At 41.6% G+C, this 18,715-nt stretch overlaps 2 protein-coding genes across 8 annotated transcripts in view; one reads left to right on the forward strand and one right to left on the reverse strand.

The window, feature by feature from the left end:
• Positions 1-6,884, forward strand: part of LOC128676797 (dynein axonemal heavy chain 2) — a 63,332-nt gene extending 56,448 nt beyond the window's left edge. For 3 of the 4 annotated variants that reach the window (XM_053757143.1, XM_053757144.1, XM_053757147.1), the window contains 11 exons: positions 177-381; positions 1,429-1,614; positions 1,781-1,965; positions 2,143-2,284; positions 2,608-2,688; positions 3,223-3,390; positions 3,502-3,604; positions 4,028-4,185; positions 4,398-4,513; positions 5,225-5,358; positions 5,889-6,117. In XM_053757143.1, coding sequence (XP_053613118.1) covers positions 177-381; positions 1,429-1,614; positions 1,781-1,965; positions 2,143-2,284; positions 2,608-2,688; positions 3,223-3,390; positions 3,502-3,604; positions 4,028-4,185; positions 4,398-4,513; positions 5,225-5,358; positions 5,889-6,028 — 1,618 coding nt within the window. In that variant the 3' untranslated portion in view covers positions 6,029-6,117. Of the gene's footprint in view, positions 1-176; positions 382-1,428; positions 1,615-1,780; positions 1,966-2,142; positions 2,285-2,607; positions 2,689-3,222; positions 3,391-3,501; positions 3,605-4,027; positions 4,186-4,397; positions 4,514-5,224 lie in introns of all 4 variants that reach the window. The other variant, XM_053757145.2, reaches the window with a different exon arrangement.
• LOC128676798 (hornerin-like) lies at positions 6,620-15,284 on the reverse strand. 4 transcript variants are annotated; one of them, XM_053757151.1, is made up of 7 exons: positions 15,129-15,257; positions 14,405-14,435; positions 8,773-13,389; positions 8,650-8,670; positions 8,167-8,595; positions 7,500-7,634; positions 6,620-7,013 (listed from the first exon to the last, which is right to left on the reverse strand). In XM_053757151.1, exons 1-7 carry the CDS (start codon positions 15,168-15,170, stop codon positions 6,880-6,882), a joined length of 5,409 nt encoding a protein of 1,802 aa, XP_053613126.1. In that variant the 5' UTR covers positions 15,171-15,257; the 3' UTR covers positions 6,620-6,879. The 4 variants fall into 4 exon arrangements, with proteins under 4 accessions (XP_053613126.1, XP_053613125.1, XP_053613124.1 ...); XM_053757150.1 differs by having other exon boundaries at positions 8,167-8,670; XM_053757149.1 differs by having other exon boundaries at positions 8,650-13,389.
• Positions 15,285-18,715: the final 3,431 nt, after the last annotated feature.

The following is an 18,715-nucleotide window of genomic DNA, read 5'->3' on the forward strand; positions in this document are numbered from 1 at the left end:
ATCTATTGCCAGACCTGCATACCTTATAAATTTCATCAAGATCACACCAACGGTTCGAATGTTATCGCGTTACAAACAAGTCGAATTGTAGACGTGGTCGCTCGCTCGTTTAGAAAAGGCATACGCGCGTTTAATACCTTTTGTTTAGTATATGATAAAAATGTCGCTTCATCCAGAATGCTGTCGCAAGGGATGAAGGAGGGCGGCTGGGTGTTCCTGGCCAACTGCCACCTGGCGTGCGAGTGGCTGGGCTCGCTGCGCGGCTTCGACAACCCGCGCATACATCCGCGCTTCCGCCTCTGGCTGTCCTCCATGCCTGACGACAAGTTCCCGCTCAATGTGCTGCAGAGGAGCATCAAGATGACTACGGAGCCTCCTCAGGTTCATTATTAACGACAATTTTTCACAGATAAATAAATAAATAAATATATTAGGACAAATCACACGGATTGAGCTAGCGACAAAGTAAATACGAGACTTGAGACTTGTGTTATGGGATACTAACTCAACGGTACTATATTTTTATAGCAAATACATATATAGATAAACATCCAAGACCCGGACCAATCAGAAAAAGATCACTTTTCCATCATGACCCGACCGGGGATCGAACCCGGGACCTCTCGCTTCAGTGGCAATAACTTTACCACTGCGCCACCGAGGTCCTCAATCATCGTGAGGAAATCTGCACACTGGTGGGCGAACTGCAGGTTTGCATTTCATTTCTCGCCATCGAATCAATACGAAGTGAGAAGCAGCGAACCAATCACATTGCAGTGTGGTTGTCGTTGCGTCACAATGACACGAATGTGATTGGTTCGCTGCGTCTCACTTCGAATCGATTCGATATGTGAGAAGTGAAATGCAAATCCGCACTAACCCCTCAGTTGACAGTAGAGAGACTTGCCACTAGAGGTAGTCGTAAAAGTCACGTCAGATGTCTTAAGGCGACTTGAATAAAATCGAACGAACAGTGTTAACAATAAAAAAAATATTGTCAAGCAGTTACAATTTGATTGTATTCTACACAATACAAAATAGATCCTTATGCTATAGTGTTTAACACAAAAGCACCCTAATAAGCTAATTAATACAATAAATAAATTTGGCTCTTATCGCTCTACCAACGGCTTTGACAGAACGAGATAAATTTTGACAAAAGCAGTCATCAGACACACACTTGAGGTAGCTAAATTTTAAAATTTAATTATTTTTAAATATATTAGGACAAATCACACAAATTGAGTTAGCCCCAAAGCAAGTTCAAGACTTGTGTTATAGGATAGTAATTCAACGATACTATTTTTTATAACAAATACACATATAAAATCCAAGACCCGGGCCAATCAGAAAAAGATCATTCGGTTCAGAGGCAAGCACTTTACCACTGAGCGTCAAGCTAAATAGCAACTCCGTCACATGTCCCAGGGTCTGAAAGGCAACCTGGTGCGAATATTCGCGAACATGAATGAGGACAAGTTCGACGAGGCCACACCCAAGTACCGCCGCCTGCTGTTCTGCGTGTCCTTCTTCCACTGCACCCTCATCGCCAGGAAGAGGTTCCGTCAGCTCGGATATAACGCCGTGTACAGCTTTAACGACGCTGATTTTGATGTGAGTACTTTTTGTGTATACTTTTTTTATGATCCTGAAAATCTGTACAATTTTTCTGTTAATCTCTAAAACAGTAATTAAATGTGTTTAATTATATCCTTATCCACGCTTCATAGAAAGGGTTTAGGTGAAGGTTAAACTTAACCCTTTTGCTTTGCACCCTCAGGTGTCAGACAACTTACTGGCAAACTATTTAGAGGAATATGAAGAGGTTCCTTGGGATGCGCTTCGCTATCTCTTCGCTATAATCAACTACGGCGGCCATATTACTGACGATTGGGACAAACGTGTGCTCATTGCTTACATCAACCAGTTCTTCTGCGAGGAAGCCTACGACACGCCGTTCTACAGGTAATGGACCTTATGTCGTGGTGGTAAGGTCTGCTCGATCAATTTTGAAATTGTGCATATATTTTGAAGTATAGAGAAAGACATAGGATACTTTTCCTCCCGGAAAAACAACAGTTTCCGTGGGAAACGCGGAAGGAGATGCGGACATAAGCTAGATACAAATGAAGTGTGTGTTAGGTTGTCGTCGATCCCGGCGTACCACATCCCGCGGGACGGCAGCCTGGAGTCGTACCGCGACTTCCTGGATCTGCTGCCCGCCTACGAGCGCGCGGAGTCCGTGGGCCAGCATGCCTCCGCTGACGTCGCCACGCTGGCGCAGGTGACGTAGACACAGACTACCATAGATTTTCGTTTCTCTCATACAAGCGAAATGCGTATCCCAAATATACCAGAAGGTATCCCTTCTCGTGTCGTCGTGACTGAGCGCTACTCTATTATTATATTTTTATTTATATTTTGTCTCTATTGTGTACCCGGTTTTACAACGTCCAATCTGTCGCTTTGTATGAGATGGTTCGGAAATTTGTATGGAAATGTTCTATTCCTTGCTATGGCTACAACTTTTACTATTGGTTTATTATGAAAATTGGTCTGTGAAAACTACTCTATTTCCAACTAGAGCTAAATCGATTTTTGTGGCAGGACGCGCTGATAATGTGCCGGACTCTATTCGCGCTTGCCTCCACGGGCGGCGGCGGCGGGGGCGGCGGAGAGGACCAAAAGGTGACGTTATTGTTTACTATCAGTAGTACAATGAGCATTCTTGTTGATATTATAAGAGCCATGGTTGCTTAATATTATTGGACTGAGCACTTAAAAAACCGCAAATAAAAACCGAAGGGTGGTCCCTTCGGTTTCTACTACACCAAGATTGGAACTATTACTTTCATTGCAAATTGTGATTTACTGCGTTTTTTGTAGACATACAAAATTAGCGGACTGCTCGTTGTTAGCTCTCGTCTTGCAGACTGCATTTATTTGAGGTTAAAAAACTTTATTTCCTCAAAGAAATTTACATTTCACATACAGAGAAAAAAACTTAAGATTACTATGTACATTTGTTGGTATGTATAACATAAAATAATGTATAACGTAAAAATTTAAATCGGTAGTTGCGTATCGGTATAGCCGCTAGCTTCTTACTTATACAAAAGACTCAAGACAACATTGTGGTGCTCATTCACTGGCATGCAATATATAATTATACAATAACAATAACTAAAGGACAGATTATTTCATTACAATCCTGCGGTCCAGGTGGACGAACTAGCGCTGGAAATGATGCAGAAGCTGCCCAACCAGATTGATGTGGAGACCACAGAGAAGATGATGGGGCCGGAGATTGTCATGCCTATGTGTGTGTCCTTGCTGCAGGAGATCGGCTACTTCAACGTGCTTATTGGAGGCATCGTCGCTGGCTTGAAGGTTTGTCATTCATTCGTTCGTTCACTGAGACTATGGGTCCAGAGATCGTCATTGTTTTTGAAATTGTTGAATATATCATTGAACAAGCGTTCATTCGTTTTGGTGTTGTAGGAGTTGCGTCGAGCCATCGAGGGTCTGGTCGTGATGTCTGAGATTCTGGAGGACATGTACACGTGTATCTTTGAAGGGAGAGTGCCCACGTTTTGGAGAAAAGGTATTTTGTTACAAAAAAGTATTGAATACTTTTTTGAATTTAGTTTTCAATTATTCCTTTTTTGTGCGTGTATAATATTAGGATTTGTATGGAATGCTTTTTCAGTAAATCATTGTTTAAACACTGTTTTGCCTTTTGCACCAATTTCTATTCGCGCAAATGGTGTTTGGCATAAGTAGTTGCGCGCGCATGTGTATATTCACCCATGTGTCCATTCGCGTGAATGGTGTTTGGCACAAATATCTTCAGCACATATGGCTTTAAGTATTTGGCTTTTCGCGCAAATGTTTATTAGGGCAAATGGTGTTTCGCGCAAGTGTCTTTCCGCTAAAATGTCTTTTTGCGCAAAGATCTTTCGCACAAAGGTCTTCCGCAAGTATTTTCTCACAAGTGTCCTGATTGGGAGACCGTCCCCCCCGGCAGGTCGGCCGTCGATGAAGCCGCTGGGCGCGTGGTGCCGTGAGCTGGCGCTGCGCGGCGCGCACCTGCAGGCCTGGGCCGCCGCGCCGCGCTCGCCGCCCACGCTCTGCTGGCTGCCGGCGCTGGTGGTGCCCACCGGCTTCCTCACCGCCGTCATGCAGGTCCACTGGCCCACGCGGGCGCCGCCGCCCTCTGCTGGCTAATAATATATCAATAAAAAATTTAATTAACGAAAGAATTTAATAAAAATGTCATGATTGCCCGAGTGTGCGATTTGGCCTTGTCTTCACGTGTCTTTCAAAGCACAAATGAGCTAGAGGTATGAATTTATTACCATTGTTAACCGTATTTATATTTTGGTTGGTGTTGACAGACTACCGCCCGCGCGGAGAGCTGGCCCATAGACACGCTGTGCTGGGAGTTCACGGTGCTGCCGCTGGAGGAGGCCTCGTTCGTGCGCCCGCCGAGAGATGGCGGGGTTTATATCAGGTACGCCATGGTGTGCTTATTTTTAGCGAGTCATTGAGCTATGTCCCATTGCTCAGACGAAGCGTTCGCGTGCGACGCAGTAAATGTTGTAGCTACATTGTGCCCCGTTGTTTTCTATAGGTTTTGACACTGACGTGCGTCGTGACGTTGACGTGCATCGTAAATTCCTACTATTCGGTCTGTGTTATGTCAACGGACGTCAAAATGACTAAGCGCGACTGACCAATGGCGAAATTTTCCTCTTTCATCCATAGAATACTAGTGCGCTCATGTATGCTACTGCGCTAGCGCCACCATCAAGTTTTATCAACTTCTTTAAATAAAAAAATATTTTAATATTATGCCACACTAGGTAAAGAATTTTATTAGTGAATATATATAGTTCTCCAATACACAATGTAGTCACAGTTGACTGAAACTATTTTTAGCAGTTATTTTGAAAATTTTACAAATATGTGAAATGTATGTCATCAAATTTGGAAGTATATTTGTAATTTCTGAATGTTATGATATAATTTGAGATTTGAGACCATTTGTTATCCGTGAGACACATTATCGTAGAACTCGATAAATGTAATTTATATGACAGCTTTTGTTTACCGCAATGAAAAACCAGCAATTTATGCCGAATTCGCCAAAGTTCGGCGAACTATATGTAGATACGGCATGAAAATTGTCAAAAAGTTTAAGTAGAGCAATTCGTTGTTATAGAGGACAATATCTAGAGGGCGCCAGCTGGTTCAAGAAGGAGGGTTACCTGCAGGAGCCGCTGCCGATGCAGCTGGTATTCCCCATGACCCCGATACACTTCAAGCCCATCAGGGCTACTGGCAGGAGAATGAGAAGTGAGTAGGCTTTATCTTCTCTCTTTTGCTATATTTGACAAACGTATCAGAGATTTCTTATATCAAATATGTGCATAGATTAATTATGCATAAACTTTGTTCTGTTTAGTCAGAAAATTTGATTGAAGTAATGAAAGATATATTCCCTGTCGATAAATTTTAGTTCTATAATATTTTTACTTATCTCCACCGTAAATTTCCTACTAGTTGTAACCCACAGCTCCACCGGGGTATCTGATCCAAATTCTAATCAAAATCGCCTAAAATTATTTATCGGTGAAAGATTATGAAATCAAAAGACTGGCTTTAGCTGGATGCCGCTTCCGCTGATCGCTAATGCAATTTCTTCCAGCCAACCGGCTGGAAGAAATTGCATTAGCGGTAAGTCCGCCTTTGCACTCATTGTGTTTGAATATCTTGTTATAAATGTACTCCTTTGTAAATGGTGCAATAAAGAGTTTATCTATCTATCTGTCTTTAGCTTTAACATGACTATATAAGTATGGATTATAATGAGAACAATGGTGTAGATCGCTACATCTGCCCGTGTTACTACTACCCGGCGCGCATGGGCGCGTTCGTGGTGGCGGTGGATATGCCCGCCGGCAAGGAGTCCTCGGACTTCTGGGTCAAACGCGGCACAGCACTGCTTTGCACCCTCGCTACTTAACTCGCGCATTTTATGATTGTTTATATATGGCGTTGTTTGAAATAATTGTTTGCCCTTAAGTTTCTTAGAATAATATATCATGTTGTTTGATAAAATTGTGTTTCATTCGAATTGAAACCGTAGACTTATCTACCAATTAAATCGTAGGTTAGCAACGTGTAGACATTCAAAGAGCGTAGTCCCATTGTGTTGACTCGTGCTCCGTTTTGAGATCCGTCGACGGACAACCCAGTAATTGTATGGAGATTCGACGTGTGTCGTGTACGTCATTGTCAAAACCTATGGAAAACGAAGGAGCACGACAATGTAGCAATGGGACCTGGCTCTTGAGTGTTTAATGACTGTTTGTTTTATTTGTTGGAATTGTGTTGCATTCATTTTGTAGGCGTAGAATTTAAATCTCTCCGTGTTAGTGGCAGTCGAATATCAGCCATAGTGACAGGACCTTCCTCGCTAGTGGCGCCAACAGCTTACAAAGAAACTAAGCCACTTAGTCACTTGGAATTGTCTCGTCCCGCGTAATGTAATTTATGAATTCAGTACATTTAGACTTGAAAAGCGATGAAAATATATTTGATGGTAAATAATAGATTTTATTGTAATTAATACTATAATGCAATATATTTATTGCCGAATATGGAAAATACGTGCATATGTATGCAATACATATAATAAATTGTGATACTGCAATTTTCTAATTTTCAAGCGATTTGTAAGTACATTCAATTCTTCATATCCATTACCTGATTTTGAATGTTATAACAATGGTGTAAGTTAATTTCTAATGGAAGTATTCCAAACAAAAAATATCGGATAAAATAGACCTTATTATTTACGAGATAAGGTTCAATTTAAAGTCCAAGTTGGTTGGGCTCGACGCTCAAGAAGATAGGGCGGCGGTTGACTCCACATGAGCAATAACACCTTCCATCCTTCGTCCCGTCGTTGATAAATAGTGTATTCAGGTTCATGTCAGTTTCAATACCTGAAAATTGGTGTAAAGTGTTTATACCACTAAAAGTTGTGGCTAGATTTGATCTTCGCTTAAATTAGGTTCCCTATTTTTATGTATACAATTTTATGTTATAATATAACTTGGCATACTTTTACTTATCATAATAATAGTTACGCACTATATTAATTTGCACAATATTTTTACGCATTCCTACCATAAGCATAACAATTTTTAAGCATAATATTCTAAAGCATATTGATGGCTTATGCCGCCGCCGCACTACTGCTACACTATAGCTTTATACGAATCAAAATTATGGTAAAATACATTGGTCTAAACTATAATTATGCTTATTGAAAAAATATGCCAAAAAACAAATGTTAAAACATTATTATGTCAAAAAAATATATCGCATCGTTATGCTAAATTAAATTAGGATAAATTTCTAGGGCGGGTAGCACGCGGCCCAAGTTGGTGTTTTGGTGATACAGAAACATTAAGAATGTGGAAAAATACCTCTAGGTTTGTTCAGATCGTAACGGCCTCGTCTGTCGATGACGTCTGTTGAGCTGGACTGAGCATTGCTTTGGCTTTGTGAGGAAGAACCTGAGCTTGAGCCTGATTGCCCTGGTCCTGGGTAACCAGGTTGTTCTAAAACGGAATTTGTAAATTATGTACGGGATCGAAATGTACCATTTGTTGACCAAAGCGTGCAGATTTCCGAAACTACCAAACGTAATTATTTGATAACAAGTATAAAAAACAAATTAAAAAGCTCCTGGCTTTCAATATTCATTTCGCTACAACTATTGAACTGCTGAACCGATTTTTATGAAATATGGTTAAGAACACTCGGGGTAAAATTATCTATGATACTGAAAAGTAAACGAAAATCGGTTCATCCGTTTGGGAGCTACGATGCCACCGGCAGACACACAGACAGACACGTTAAACTTATAACACCCCTAATTTGCGTTGGGGGTTAAAAATGACTACATTTACCTACGAAGCCATGCCATGTATGAAGAATGGAACCCATAGGCTCAAACCGTCTGTGGATACACTATAACTTGATGAACCGCGTCAAAATATTAATATACGTGTTAATAAATATCATCAATTCTAAGTAAATATCGATAGAAAAACTTATTATTTTGCTGGTAAAAAAACCTTCATCTATTACCTGGTTGTCCATATAGGTAGGTGTTGCTTTGGGCATCGCTTGAACTCTGCGACTGAGAAGACGAAGTGGCATATTCTGGACGAGTGTATATTGGTTGAATGGGCCTTCCTTGATTAGATGTCGAGTAACTTGAGGATTGGGAATCTGATCCGCTTGATGAAGACAACTGTTGACCAGACAATTGACTCGTTTGTGAGGAAGATAAGCTCTGGGCACCACTAGAGCCGGTTAAAGGTTGGATTGGGCCACCTGGCTGAATTGGGCCACCTGGTTGAATTGGGCCACCTGGTTGAATTGGGCCACCTGGTTGAATTGAGCCACCTGGTTGAATTGGGCCACCTGGTTGAATTGGGCCACCTGGTTGAATAGGGCCACCTGGTTGAATCGGGCCACCTGGTTGAATCGGGCCACCTGGTTGAATCGGGCCACCTGGTTGAATCAGGCCACCTGGTTGAATCGGGCCACCTGGTTGAATCAGGCCACCTGGTTGAATCGGGCCACCTGGTTGAATCGGGCCACCTGCTTGAATCGGGCCACCTGGTTGAATCGGGCCACCTGCTTGGATTGGGCCACTTGGACCTTCTGGTTGGACAATTGGACCTTCTTGTTGTACTATTATTGGGCGTCTTGGTTGATTAGATGACGAAGAGCTTGAAGATTGGGAGTTGGAACCACTTGATGATAATGATTGTTGGCCAGACGTCTGTGAATTGGATGAGCTCTGAGAACTACTTAAGGAATCGCTCGAACCAGTCACAGGTTGTATTGGGACACCAGGTTGAACAATTATTGGCCCACCTGGTTGATTGGAATTAGAAGAGCTGGAAGACTGGGAACTTATTCCGCTTGATGAAGAAGATTGTTGTTCGGAAGTCACACTTGAAGCCTGTGATGACGATGAGCTCTGGGATCCATTGGAAGACCAAGACACAGGTTGGATTGGGCCGCCAGGTTGAACGATTATTGGGCGTCCTGGTTGGTTAGGCAATAAAGAGCTTGAAGATTGGGAACTTGATCCGGAATTTGACGATGTCGATCCATTGTTGCCAGATAAGCCACTAGAGGATTGGCTTCCACTCGAGGATCCGCTTGATGATTGGCCTCCATTGGATAATCCGCTGGACGATTGGCCTCCATTGGATAATCCGCTGGACGATTGTCCTCCATTGGATAATCCGCTGGACGATTGGTTTCCACTGGAGGATCCGCTTGACGATTGGCTTCCACTAGAGGATCCGCTTGATGATTGGCTTCCACTAGAGGATCCGCTTGATGATTGGCCTCCATTGGATAGTCCGCTGGACGATTGGCTTCCATTGGAGGATCCGCTAGACGCTTGGCTTCCACTGAATGATCCGCTAGACACTTGGCTTCCACTGGAGGATCCGCTAGACGATTGGTTTCCACTGGAGGATCCGCTAGACGATTGGCTTCCACTGGAGGATCCGCTGGACGATTGGCTTCCACTGGAGGATCCGCTTGACGATTGGGTTCCACTAGAGGATCCGCTTGATGATTGGCCACCATTGGATAGTCCGCTGGACGATTGGCTTCCACTGGAGGATCCGCTAGACGCTTGGCTTCCACTGGATGATCCGCTAGACGATTGGCTTCCACTGGAGGATCCGCTAGACGATTGGCTTCCACTGGAGGATCCGTTAGACGATTGGCTTATACTAGAGGATCCGCTTGATGATTGGCCTCCATTGGATAGTCCGCTGGACGATTGGCTTCCACTGGAGGATCCGCTAGACGATTGGCTTCCACTGGAGGATCCGTTAGACGATTGGCTTATACTGGATAATCCGCTGGACGATTGGCTTCCACTGGAGGATCCGCTTGATGATTGGCTTCCACTAGAGGATCCGCTTGATGATTGGCTTCCACTGGAGGATCCGCTGGACGATTGGCTTCCACTGGAGGATCCGCTGGACGATTGGCTTCCACTGGAGGATCCGTTAGACGATTGGCTTCCACTGGAGGATCCGCTTGACGATTGGCTTCCACTAGAGGATCCGCTTGATGATTGGCCTCCATTGGATAGTCCACTGGACGATTGGCTTCCACTGGAGGATCCGCTAGACGATTGGCTTCCACTGGAGGATCCGTTAGACGATTGGCTTATACTGGATAATCCGCTAGACGATTGGCTTCCACTGGAGGATCCGCTTAACGATTGGCTTCCACTGGATGATCCGCTTGATGATTGGCCTCCATTGGATAGTCCGCTGGACAATTGGCTTCCACTGGATGATCCGCTGGACGATTGGCTTCCACTGGAGGATCCGTTAGACGATTGGCTTCCACTGGAAGATCCGCTAGATGATTGGCTTCCACTGGAAGATCCGTTAGACAATTGGCTTCCACTGGAGGATCCGCTAGACGATTGGCTTCCACTGGAGGATCCGTTAGACGATTGGCTTCCACTGGAAGATCCGCTAGACGATTGGCTTCCACTGGAGGATCCGTTAGATGATTGGCTTCCACTAGAGGATCCGCTAGACGATTGGCTTCCACTGGAGGATCCGCTTAACGATTGGCTTCCACTGGATGATCCGCTTGATGATTGGCCTCCATTGGATAGTCCGCTGGACGCTTGGCTTCCACTGGATGATCCGCTGGACGATTGGCTTCCACTGGAGGATCCGTTAGACGATTGGCTTCCACTGGAAGATCCGCTAGATGATTGGCTTCCACTGGATGATCCGTTAGACAATTGGCTTCCACTGGAGGATCCGCTAGACGATTGGCTTCCACTGGAGGATCCGCTAGACGCTTGGCTTCCACTGGATGATCCGCTGGACGATTGGCTTCCACTGGAGGATTCGTTAGATGATTGGCTTCCACTGGAAGATCCGCTAGATGATTGGCTTCCACTGGATGATCCGTTAGACAATTGGCTTCCACTGGAGGATCCGTTAGATGATTGGCTTTCACTGGAGGATCCGCTAGACCATTGGCTTCCACTGGAGGATTCGTTAGATGATTGGCTTCCACTGGAAGATCCGCTAGATGATTGGCTTCCACTGGATGATCCGTTAGACAATTGGCTTCCACTGGAGGATCCGCTAGACGATTGGCTTCCACTGGAGGATCCGTTAGACGATTGGCTTCCACTGGAAGATCCGCTAGACGATTGGCTTCCACTGGAGGATCCGTTAGATGATTGGCTTCCACTGGAGGATCCGCTAGACGATTGACTTCCACTGGATGATCCGCTGGACGATTGGCTTCCACTGGAGGATTCGTTAGATGATTGGCTTCCACTGGAAGATCCGCTAGATGATTGGCTTCCACTGGATGATCCGTTAGACAATTGGCTTCCACTGGAGGATCCGCTAGACGATTGGCTTCCACTGGAGGATCCGTTAGACGATTGGCTTCCACTGGAAGATCCACTAGACGATTGGCTTCCACTGGAGGATCCGTTAGATGATTGGCTTCCACTGGAGGATCCGCTAGACGATTGGCTTCCACTGGAGGATCCGTTAGACGATTGGCTTCCACTGGATGATCCGCTAGACGTTTGACTTCCACTGGATGATCCGCTAGACGTTTGGCTTCCACTGGAGGATCCGCTAGTCGATTGGCTTCCACTGGAGGATCCGCTTGACGATTGGCTTCCACTAGAGGATCCGCTTGATGATTGGCCTCCATTGGATAGTCCACTGGACGATTGGCTTCCACTGGAGGATCCGCTAGACGATTGGCTTCCACTGGAGGATCCGTTAGACGATTGGCTTATACTGGATAATCCGCTGGACGATTGGCTTCCACTGGAGGATCCGTTAGATGATTGGCTTCCACTGGAGGATCCGCTAGACGATTGGCTTCCACTGGAGGATCCGTTAGACGATTGGCTTCCACTGGATGATCCGCTAGACGCTTGACTTCCACTGGATGATCCGCTAGACGTTTGGCTTCCACTGGAGGATCCGCTAGTCGATTGGCTTCCACTGGAGGATCCGCTTGACGATTGGCTTCCACTAGAGGATCCGCTTGATAATTGGCCTCCATTGGATAGTCCACTGGACGATTGGCTTCCACTGGAGGATCCGCTAGATGATTGGCTTCCATTGGAGGATCCGCTAATCGATTGGCTTATACTGGATAATCCGCTGGACGATTGGCTTCCACTGGAGGATCCGCTTGACGATTGGCTTCCACTGGATGATCCGCTTGATGATTGGCCTCCATTGGATAGTCCGCTGGACGATTGGCTTTCACTGGAGGATCCGCTAGACGCTTGGCTTCCACTGGATGATCCGCTGGACGATTGGCTTCCACTGGAGGATCCATTAGACGATTGGCTTCCACTGGAAGATCCGCTAGATGCTTGGCTTCCACTGGATGATCCGTTAGACAATTGGCTTCCACTGGAGGATCCGCTAGATGATTGGCTTTCACTGGAGGATCCGATAGTCGATTGGCTTCCACTGGAGGATCCGCTAGATGATTGGCTTTCACTGGAGGATCCGCTAGATGATTGGCTTTCACTGGAGGATTCGCTAGACGATTGGCTTCCACTGGATGATCCGCTAGACGCTTGGCTTCCACTGGATGATCCACTAGACGATTGGCTTCCACTGGAGGATCCGCTAGACGATTGGCTACCACTGGATGATCCGCTAGATGCTTGGCTTTCACTGGAGGATTCGCTAGACGATTGGCTTCCACTGGATGATCCGTAGATACCTAAGCTCTTTTCTCTGTTTTCTTCGTAAATCCTATCAGCTTCTTCTCGGATTATCTGGCTCTGCGCATCACTTTCAAATGATTGATTTGAGCTAGACGAACTAATCTCGCTAGAGGACTGGCTGTTGGAAACACCTAAGCTCCTTTCTCTGTTTTCTTCGTAAATCCTATCACTGTTTTCTCTAATTATCTGGCTTTGGGCTTCACTTTCAAAAGATTGACTTGAGCTAGAGCTACTTTCGCTAGTTGACTCACTTTTGAAACCACGTAAACTCTTTCTTCTGTTTTCTTCAAAAATTCTGTCATTCTCTTCTTGTATATTCTTGTTTTGCTCATCTTGTTCCCTTTGCTGCTGAGCTATTTGTTCGTTAATATTTTGGTTTATATTATAAGCATTTACTTGAGCATTTAGGTATGATTCCGAAGATCTGGAAGAACTCTCGAAACTACTGCTGGATCTGCTTCCACTGTTGGAGCTAGTTCTTGTGATGGTTTCCGTCTCTGTCGGTCCATTGTTGTAGTTGATATCTGAAATTACAATGTTCGTGCAAATTTTTGTGTGATTATCGCGAATATGACGAAAAAATTTTTGTATTATTAGTCGAGAGACATTGTATCGGATCGATCAAGGCAAGACATTGTATCAATCAATCAAATTATTTTTTTTAATTAAAAGGTTAAGGTCGTTTTATCGAAAAAAAAATCCTCGATACATATACATATTTCCTTTATACATATTTTGACGGCCTCGATGGCGCAGTGGTAAAGTGCTTGCCTCTGCACCGTGAGGTTCCGGGTTCGATCCCCGGTCGGGTCATGATGGAACATGATATTTTTCTGGTTGGCCTCAGTCTTGGATGTTTATCTATATATGTATTTGTTATAAAATATAGTATCGTTGAGTTAGTATCCCATAACACAAGTCTAGAACTTACTTTGAGGCTCAATCTGTGATTGTCCTAAATATATTTATTTATATACAAGGATTGAATAAATTAGGATCATCTTTTGTGTTTTTTCTTCCATTCGTTCGTACGGGCGTAATTTCAACGCACGTTAATAAAGCTTGTAATAGAATATTAGTACCACACACGGCAACGCTTTTGATTATGTTACTAGCGTTGTTAGTTTCAAAATATTGTCGTATTGCATCAAACCAGTCAGAAATGTGCACAATGGCAAAAGAATAGTCTCATCACAATATCCAAGAATATCTACATAATTGCAAAATAGTCAATCTCAAAACATATAACTCTAAATTTGATCAGTCAAAATTTATCATTAAAAGTAAATGTATTATTTATATAACAAAGATTTTATACAATAATATTATAACAAAAATGTAATTAAATCGTCAAAACCCTCAGAAATGCGCAAACCTTAGCAGGTTTTGCAAGTAGTGGTTGGGTCGAAAGAGGATTTTTAATTGAAATTGTGCGAATTTAGTTGAGATGAAACTAATGACATTTTTTGACATAGAATAATATAAAGCCTTAAGGCGGAAAAATAACTTATTGAAATCAATAATGTTGATAAAACTTACCTTCAGTTTCACCTGCCTTAGCTCCATGAGCCTGTCGATCAAAACGATATATGTTGATTTAACTTGATAAAATATAGTTATAAAATCTGATTGCTGATATAAAAACTATTTAGTTTATATACCCCAGGCGGCACCCCTAAAATAGGATCCCATTCGATGGAACATCCATTTTTTAAACTTGATTATAGAAAAAGGACTAGAAGTCGTGATTCCGCTATCTACAGCAATCAATATATATATAAAAATCTTCCGTTACTGAATGACTGACTGACAGACAACTGGAAAGGAGCTAGGAAGCTGAAATTTGGCATGTAGGTCCCCTTGGGAGGAATATTAAAATCCAGGAAAGTAAAAATTTAAAGTTATTTGATTACTTGGTCAATGGAGATAACTAAATTGAATCCGTCTTGTGATTGTGTGTCCGTCCGATTGTCAACGTGTAAACTGACAATCGGGCTGACGATTTTAGTGAAAAATATCACGAACAAGAAACTATTTGCAATTTCGACTAGCCGATAAATCTCTTCTTGAAAATTGCTTGAAGAAAAGTTGGTAAGAATACTGAATTGGCATAAAGGAACGTAAAAATTACAAAGCTACTAATTGTTTGCACATTAGAATACACAAAACTAAATAATCATGGTACAATGCGATCTACTGCTTCAACAGAGAAAAGGCATACAACATACAGACAATAGACATACAAGAGAAAAAAGAAACTTACTAAAGCGCAAACCACTACGGCAAAGACTATTGAGAGCTTCATGTTTGAGGGCCCAAGACAATATCTCTATGCCCGGCAAACGAGTACCTATGTTCCACGATATTATCCCGTTGGTTATATATCAAGCTATAGCAAACACTGAAAACACACAAATTTGTAATGCAGGTAATTAATTCATTTGCATACCATCTACTGCGTCAATTCAACATCTGGACAAACACTTTCTGTATATTCAATGAGCGTTGTTAAAGTTGACACATTAATAGGATATTATTGTAATAGTTTTATTTGAATTCATTAATTTGTATTTGCTGTATTAGTATTAGTTGAAAAGTTAACTAAACAATCACTGGATCTAGCCACAGATACAATAGAATATTTTGTCGTTTTTTGTCTTCATGGTCAATAAGCTACGGACCCACGTTTGATCGTTCTATCTGAAGATGAAGAACTAGTCACTTCAAGTGACATTTTGAAGAGCATGCATGCTTTTTCCGAATTCCTGCTATCTGTTAGTAAGGCGAAGGAGTCTACACCAATTAGGAAAAGTTGAATTGAAGTGTTTCTAAAATTGTTAATTATATTTTGTATAACAAATTATTACAACTAGATTTGTTTAAGAAACGACCTCTTGGCTGATTGAAATTATGATTTCTAACTTACTATATAATAAATACATTTTTACTGTATTGGATTTGGTGTTATCTGATTTATCCTACTAATATCATAAAGGCGAAAGTTTGTGAGGATGTATGTGTGTATTTTTGTATAACAAAATATAATCATCCATTGTAATGGCTTCTATGCATCGCGAGCATTGCGAGGTTTGTATGTGATCATTAACTTACAGTTATAGGACAAAAAAAGAGTTGCTAAGAAGTAGAGGAAACCAACCTCCGCTTCGCAGCAGAGTGCACCGCAAACTGCATTCATATATTTCCTGTTTATGACAACCTTATAAAACAATTTGACTCTTGGTTGACTGATTTGCATAGATTTGTTTAAGAAACGACCTCTTGGCTGATTGAAATTATGATTTCTAACTTACTATATAATAAATACATTTTTACTGTATTGGATTTGGTGTTATCTGATTTATCCTACTAATATCATAAAGGCGAAAGTTTGTGAGGATGTATGTGTGTATTTTTGTTACTATTTCACGCGAAATCTACTGAACGGATTGTTACGAAATTTGGTACACGAGTAATTCCGAAATTCCCACGGGAGCAAAGCGGAGCGTAGATAGTTTTATCATAAATAGCTAGTCATACTTATCATTAACTTAAATGAATCTGAAAAACCGCCATTTACAACATTAAAATTATCAAAAACAAACACAGTAGCGAAGCCGATACCTATCTTTAATTATATTTATTTATATTTATTTAAATATATTAGGACAAATCACAGAGATTGAGATAGCCCCAAATTAAGTTCGAGACTTGTGTTATGGGATACTAACTCAACGATACTATATTTTATAACAAATACATATATATATATATAGATAAACATCCAAGACCCGGGCCAGAAAAAGATCATTTTCCATCATGACCCGACCGGGGATGGGATCCGGGACTTCTCGGTTCAGAGGCAAGCACTTTACCACTGCGCCGCTGAGGTCGTCAAATATTAGTAATTTCGGATAATAAAGCACTCATACACATGAAATTTAAACATGCGACCATTGAATGGCAGTAACACTTGAATAAACATCTGCCGAGACAAAACGTATATAGGTACTTACGCTATCCGTCTATCATTGTCATTATGACATTTCAATTATAGGTAAAATAATCTGAGCGTTTTCCGGTTGTTTCCTCAGCCGTTAACCGTTGGGCGTAGAGTTCGCTTCCCTACTTTCTTTTCACTTTGTTTTGTCTTCGATAGTCAATTGTTGGAGTACGGACTCGCATATATTATTCGCGTAATCAAGTTTGGGTTTGGCACCACCTGTGACTATCTCTATGAAAATTATAATTCTGTTTTGTTCTATATGTTTATCATAGTAGGCTCTGTCAACCAAGTAAGATGTGATAATAATATTTTACGGTGAAAACAATCAAAACCTTCTGTATCACACTGGTGTGACTGTAAGGAAAAAATCTTCTGTGTCACACTGGTGTGACTGTAAGGAAAAAATCTTCTGTGTCACACTGGTGTGACTGTAAGGAAGAAAATCTTCTATGTCACACTGGTGTGATTGTAAGGAAAAAATCTTCTGTGTCACACTGGTGTGACTGTAAGGAAAAAATCTTCTGTGTCACACTGGTGTGACTGTAAGGAAAATAAATCTTCTGTGTCACACTGGTGTGACTGTAAGGAAAAAAATCTTCTGTGTCACATTGGTGTGACTGTAAGGAAAAAATTGTTCTGTGTCATACTGGTGTGACTAACTGGTGTGACAGCGAGTCGGCTCTCACAATTTTTTTTGTTCTTGTCTTTGAAAATGTTTATGGTGTTTCAAAATAATTTGCATTATTTTAACAAGGAGGTGATGGATGGATGACGAAAAAATGAATTGACGTAAATATTTTGTTTATCACGTCACGATCCCTTTATCTTACTTTTTTATTTATGTACAAAACATCTTAATAGATCTATAGAATATATATCTTCTTCCAGTCTATTCAGTAAATAATGTAATTTCGAATTAATGAATGTATGACATCTATATTTTATTAATCGACGACCTCGGTGGCGCAGTGGTAAAGTGCTTTCCTCTGAACTGAGAGGTCCCGCGTTCGATCCCCGGTCGGGTCATGGTGGAAAATGATGTTTTTCTGATTGATCCGGGTCTTGGATGTTTATTTATATATGTATTTGTTATAAAAATATAGTACCGTTGAGTTAGTATCTCATAACACAAGTCTCGATTTTACTTTAGCGCTAGCTCAATCTGTGTGATTTGTCCTAATATGTATTTATTTATTTATTAATAGCAGATTGCAGTAAAATTAAGTATAAAGATGGAATTGTCTAGAAAATCAATTAAAACTATTTTCAGTCCTTTCTATTCTTGAAACCGTAGAAATAAGAGCTAATTTACAATGAATTCAGGCAGCTCAGCTGTTTTTTGTGCGTTCTTCCATTTATATGCAAAATATGTAAATTTTAAATTTACAATATTGTAATTGAAAAAGACAAATAGTTTTATTACTGGCTGAAAAAACACAGATGTTTTTTTAGTCTTTTAATAAAATCCTTATTTTATTTAATTAATTTTGTAGGTTGTCTGAAAGTATCTTCTGTAGTCAATAGGACTGATTCTGTAGTCAAATAGGTAGGTAACTTATAATTAAATTCTTTCGTAAGCCGTTGTCTGTTATTCGATTACGAAAGAATTGCCCAAATTACTGTACGCTAGATATGCTAAAATTGTAACTTCGTGGAAAGCTAAAATTGAACATACCAAATTTGAGTCTCTATGAAGTAACAATTTTCAATTTTTTTAGGTGCCTTCGGGACTGGTTTATATATTTTTTGAAATAGCCAAAAGCGTGTCCCTAGCACTAACTACATACGTGTAGGTGTGATAAGTTCTAATCGTCTAACCGTAAGTTAGAAAAAAAAAATCATAAGTT

This window comes from Plodia interpunctella, chromosome 16 (genome assembly GCF_027563975.2).
Source record: "Plodia interpunctella isolate USDA-ARS_2022_Savannah chromosome 16, ilPloInte3.2, whole genome shotgun sequence".
Taxonomy (NCBI): domain Eukaryota; kingdom Metazoa; phylum Arthropoda; class Insecta; order Lepidoptera; family Pyralidae; genus Plodia; species Plodia interpunctella.

What these genes read in the sequence shown, in the direction of transcription:
- LOC128676798 (XM_053757148.1), bottom strand. Translation starts at nt 15,170, where the DNA reads ATGAAGCTCTCAATAGTCTTTGCCGTAGTGGTTTGCGCTTTA. An exon ending in CTACCTATATGGACAACCAG is followed by an intron (nt 7,635 to 8,166) that starts GTAATAGATGAA and finishes ATTCCGTTTTAG; the next exon opens with AACAACCTGGTTACCCAGGA. An exon ending in CGATCTGAACAAACCTAGAG is followed by an intron (nt 7,014 to 7,499) that starts GTATTTTTCCAC and finishes ACCAATTTTCAG; the next exon opens with GTATTGAAACTGACATGAAC.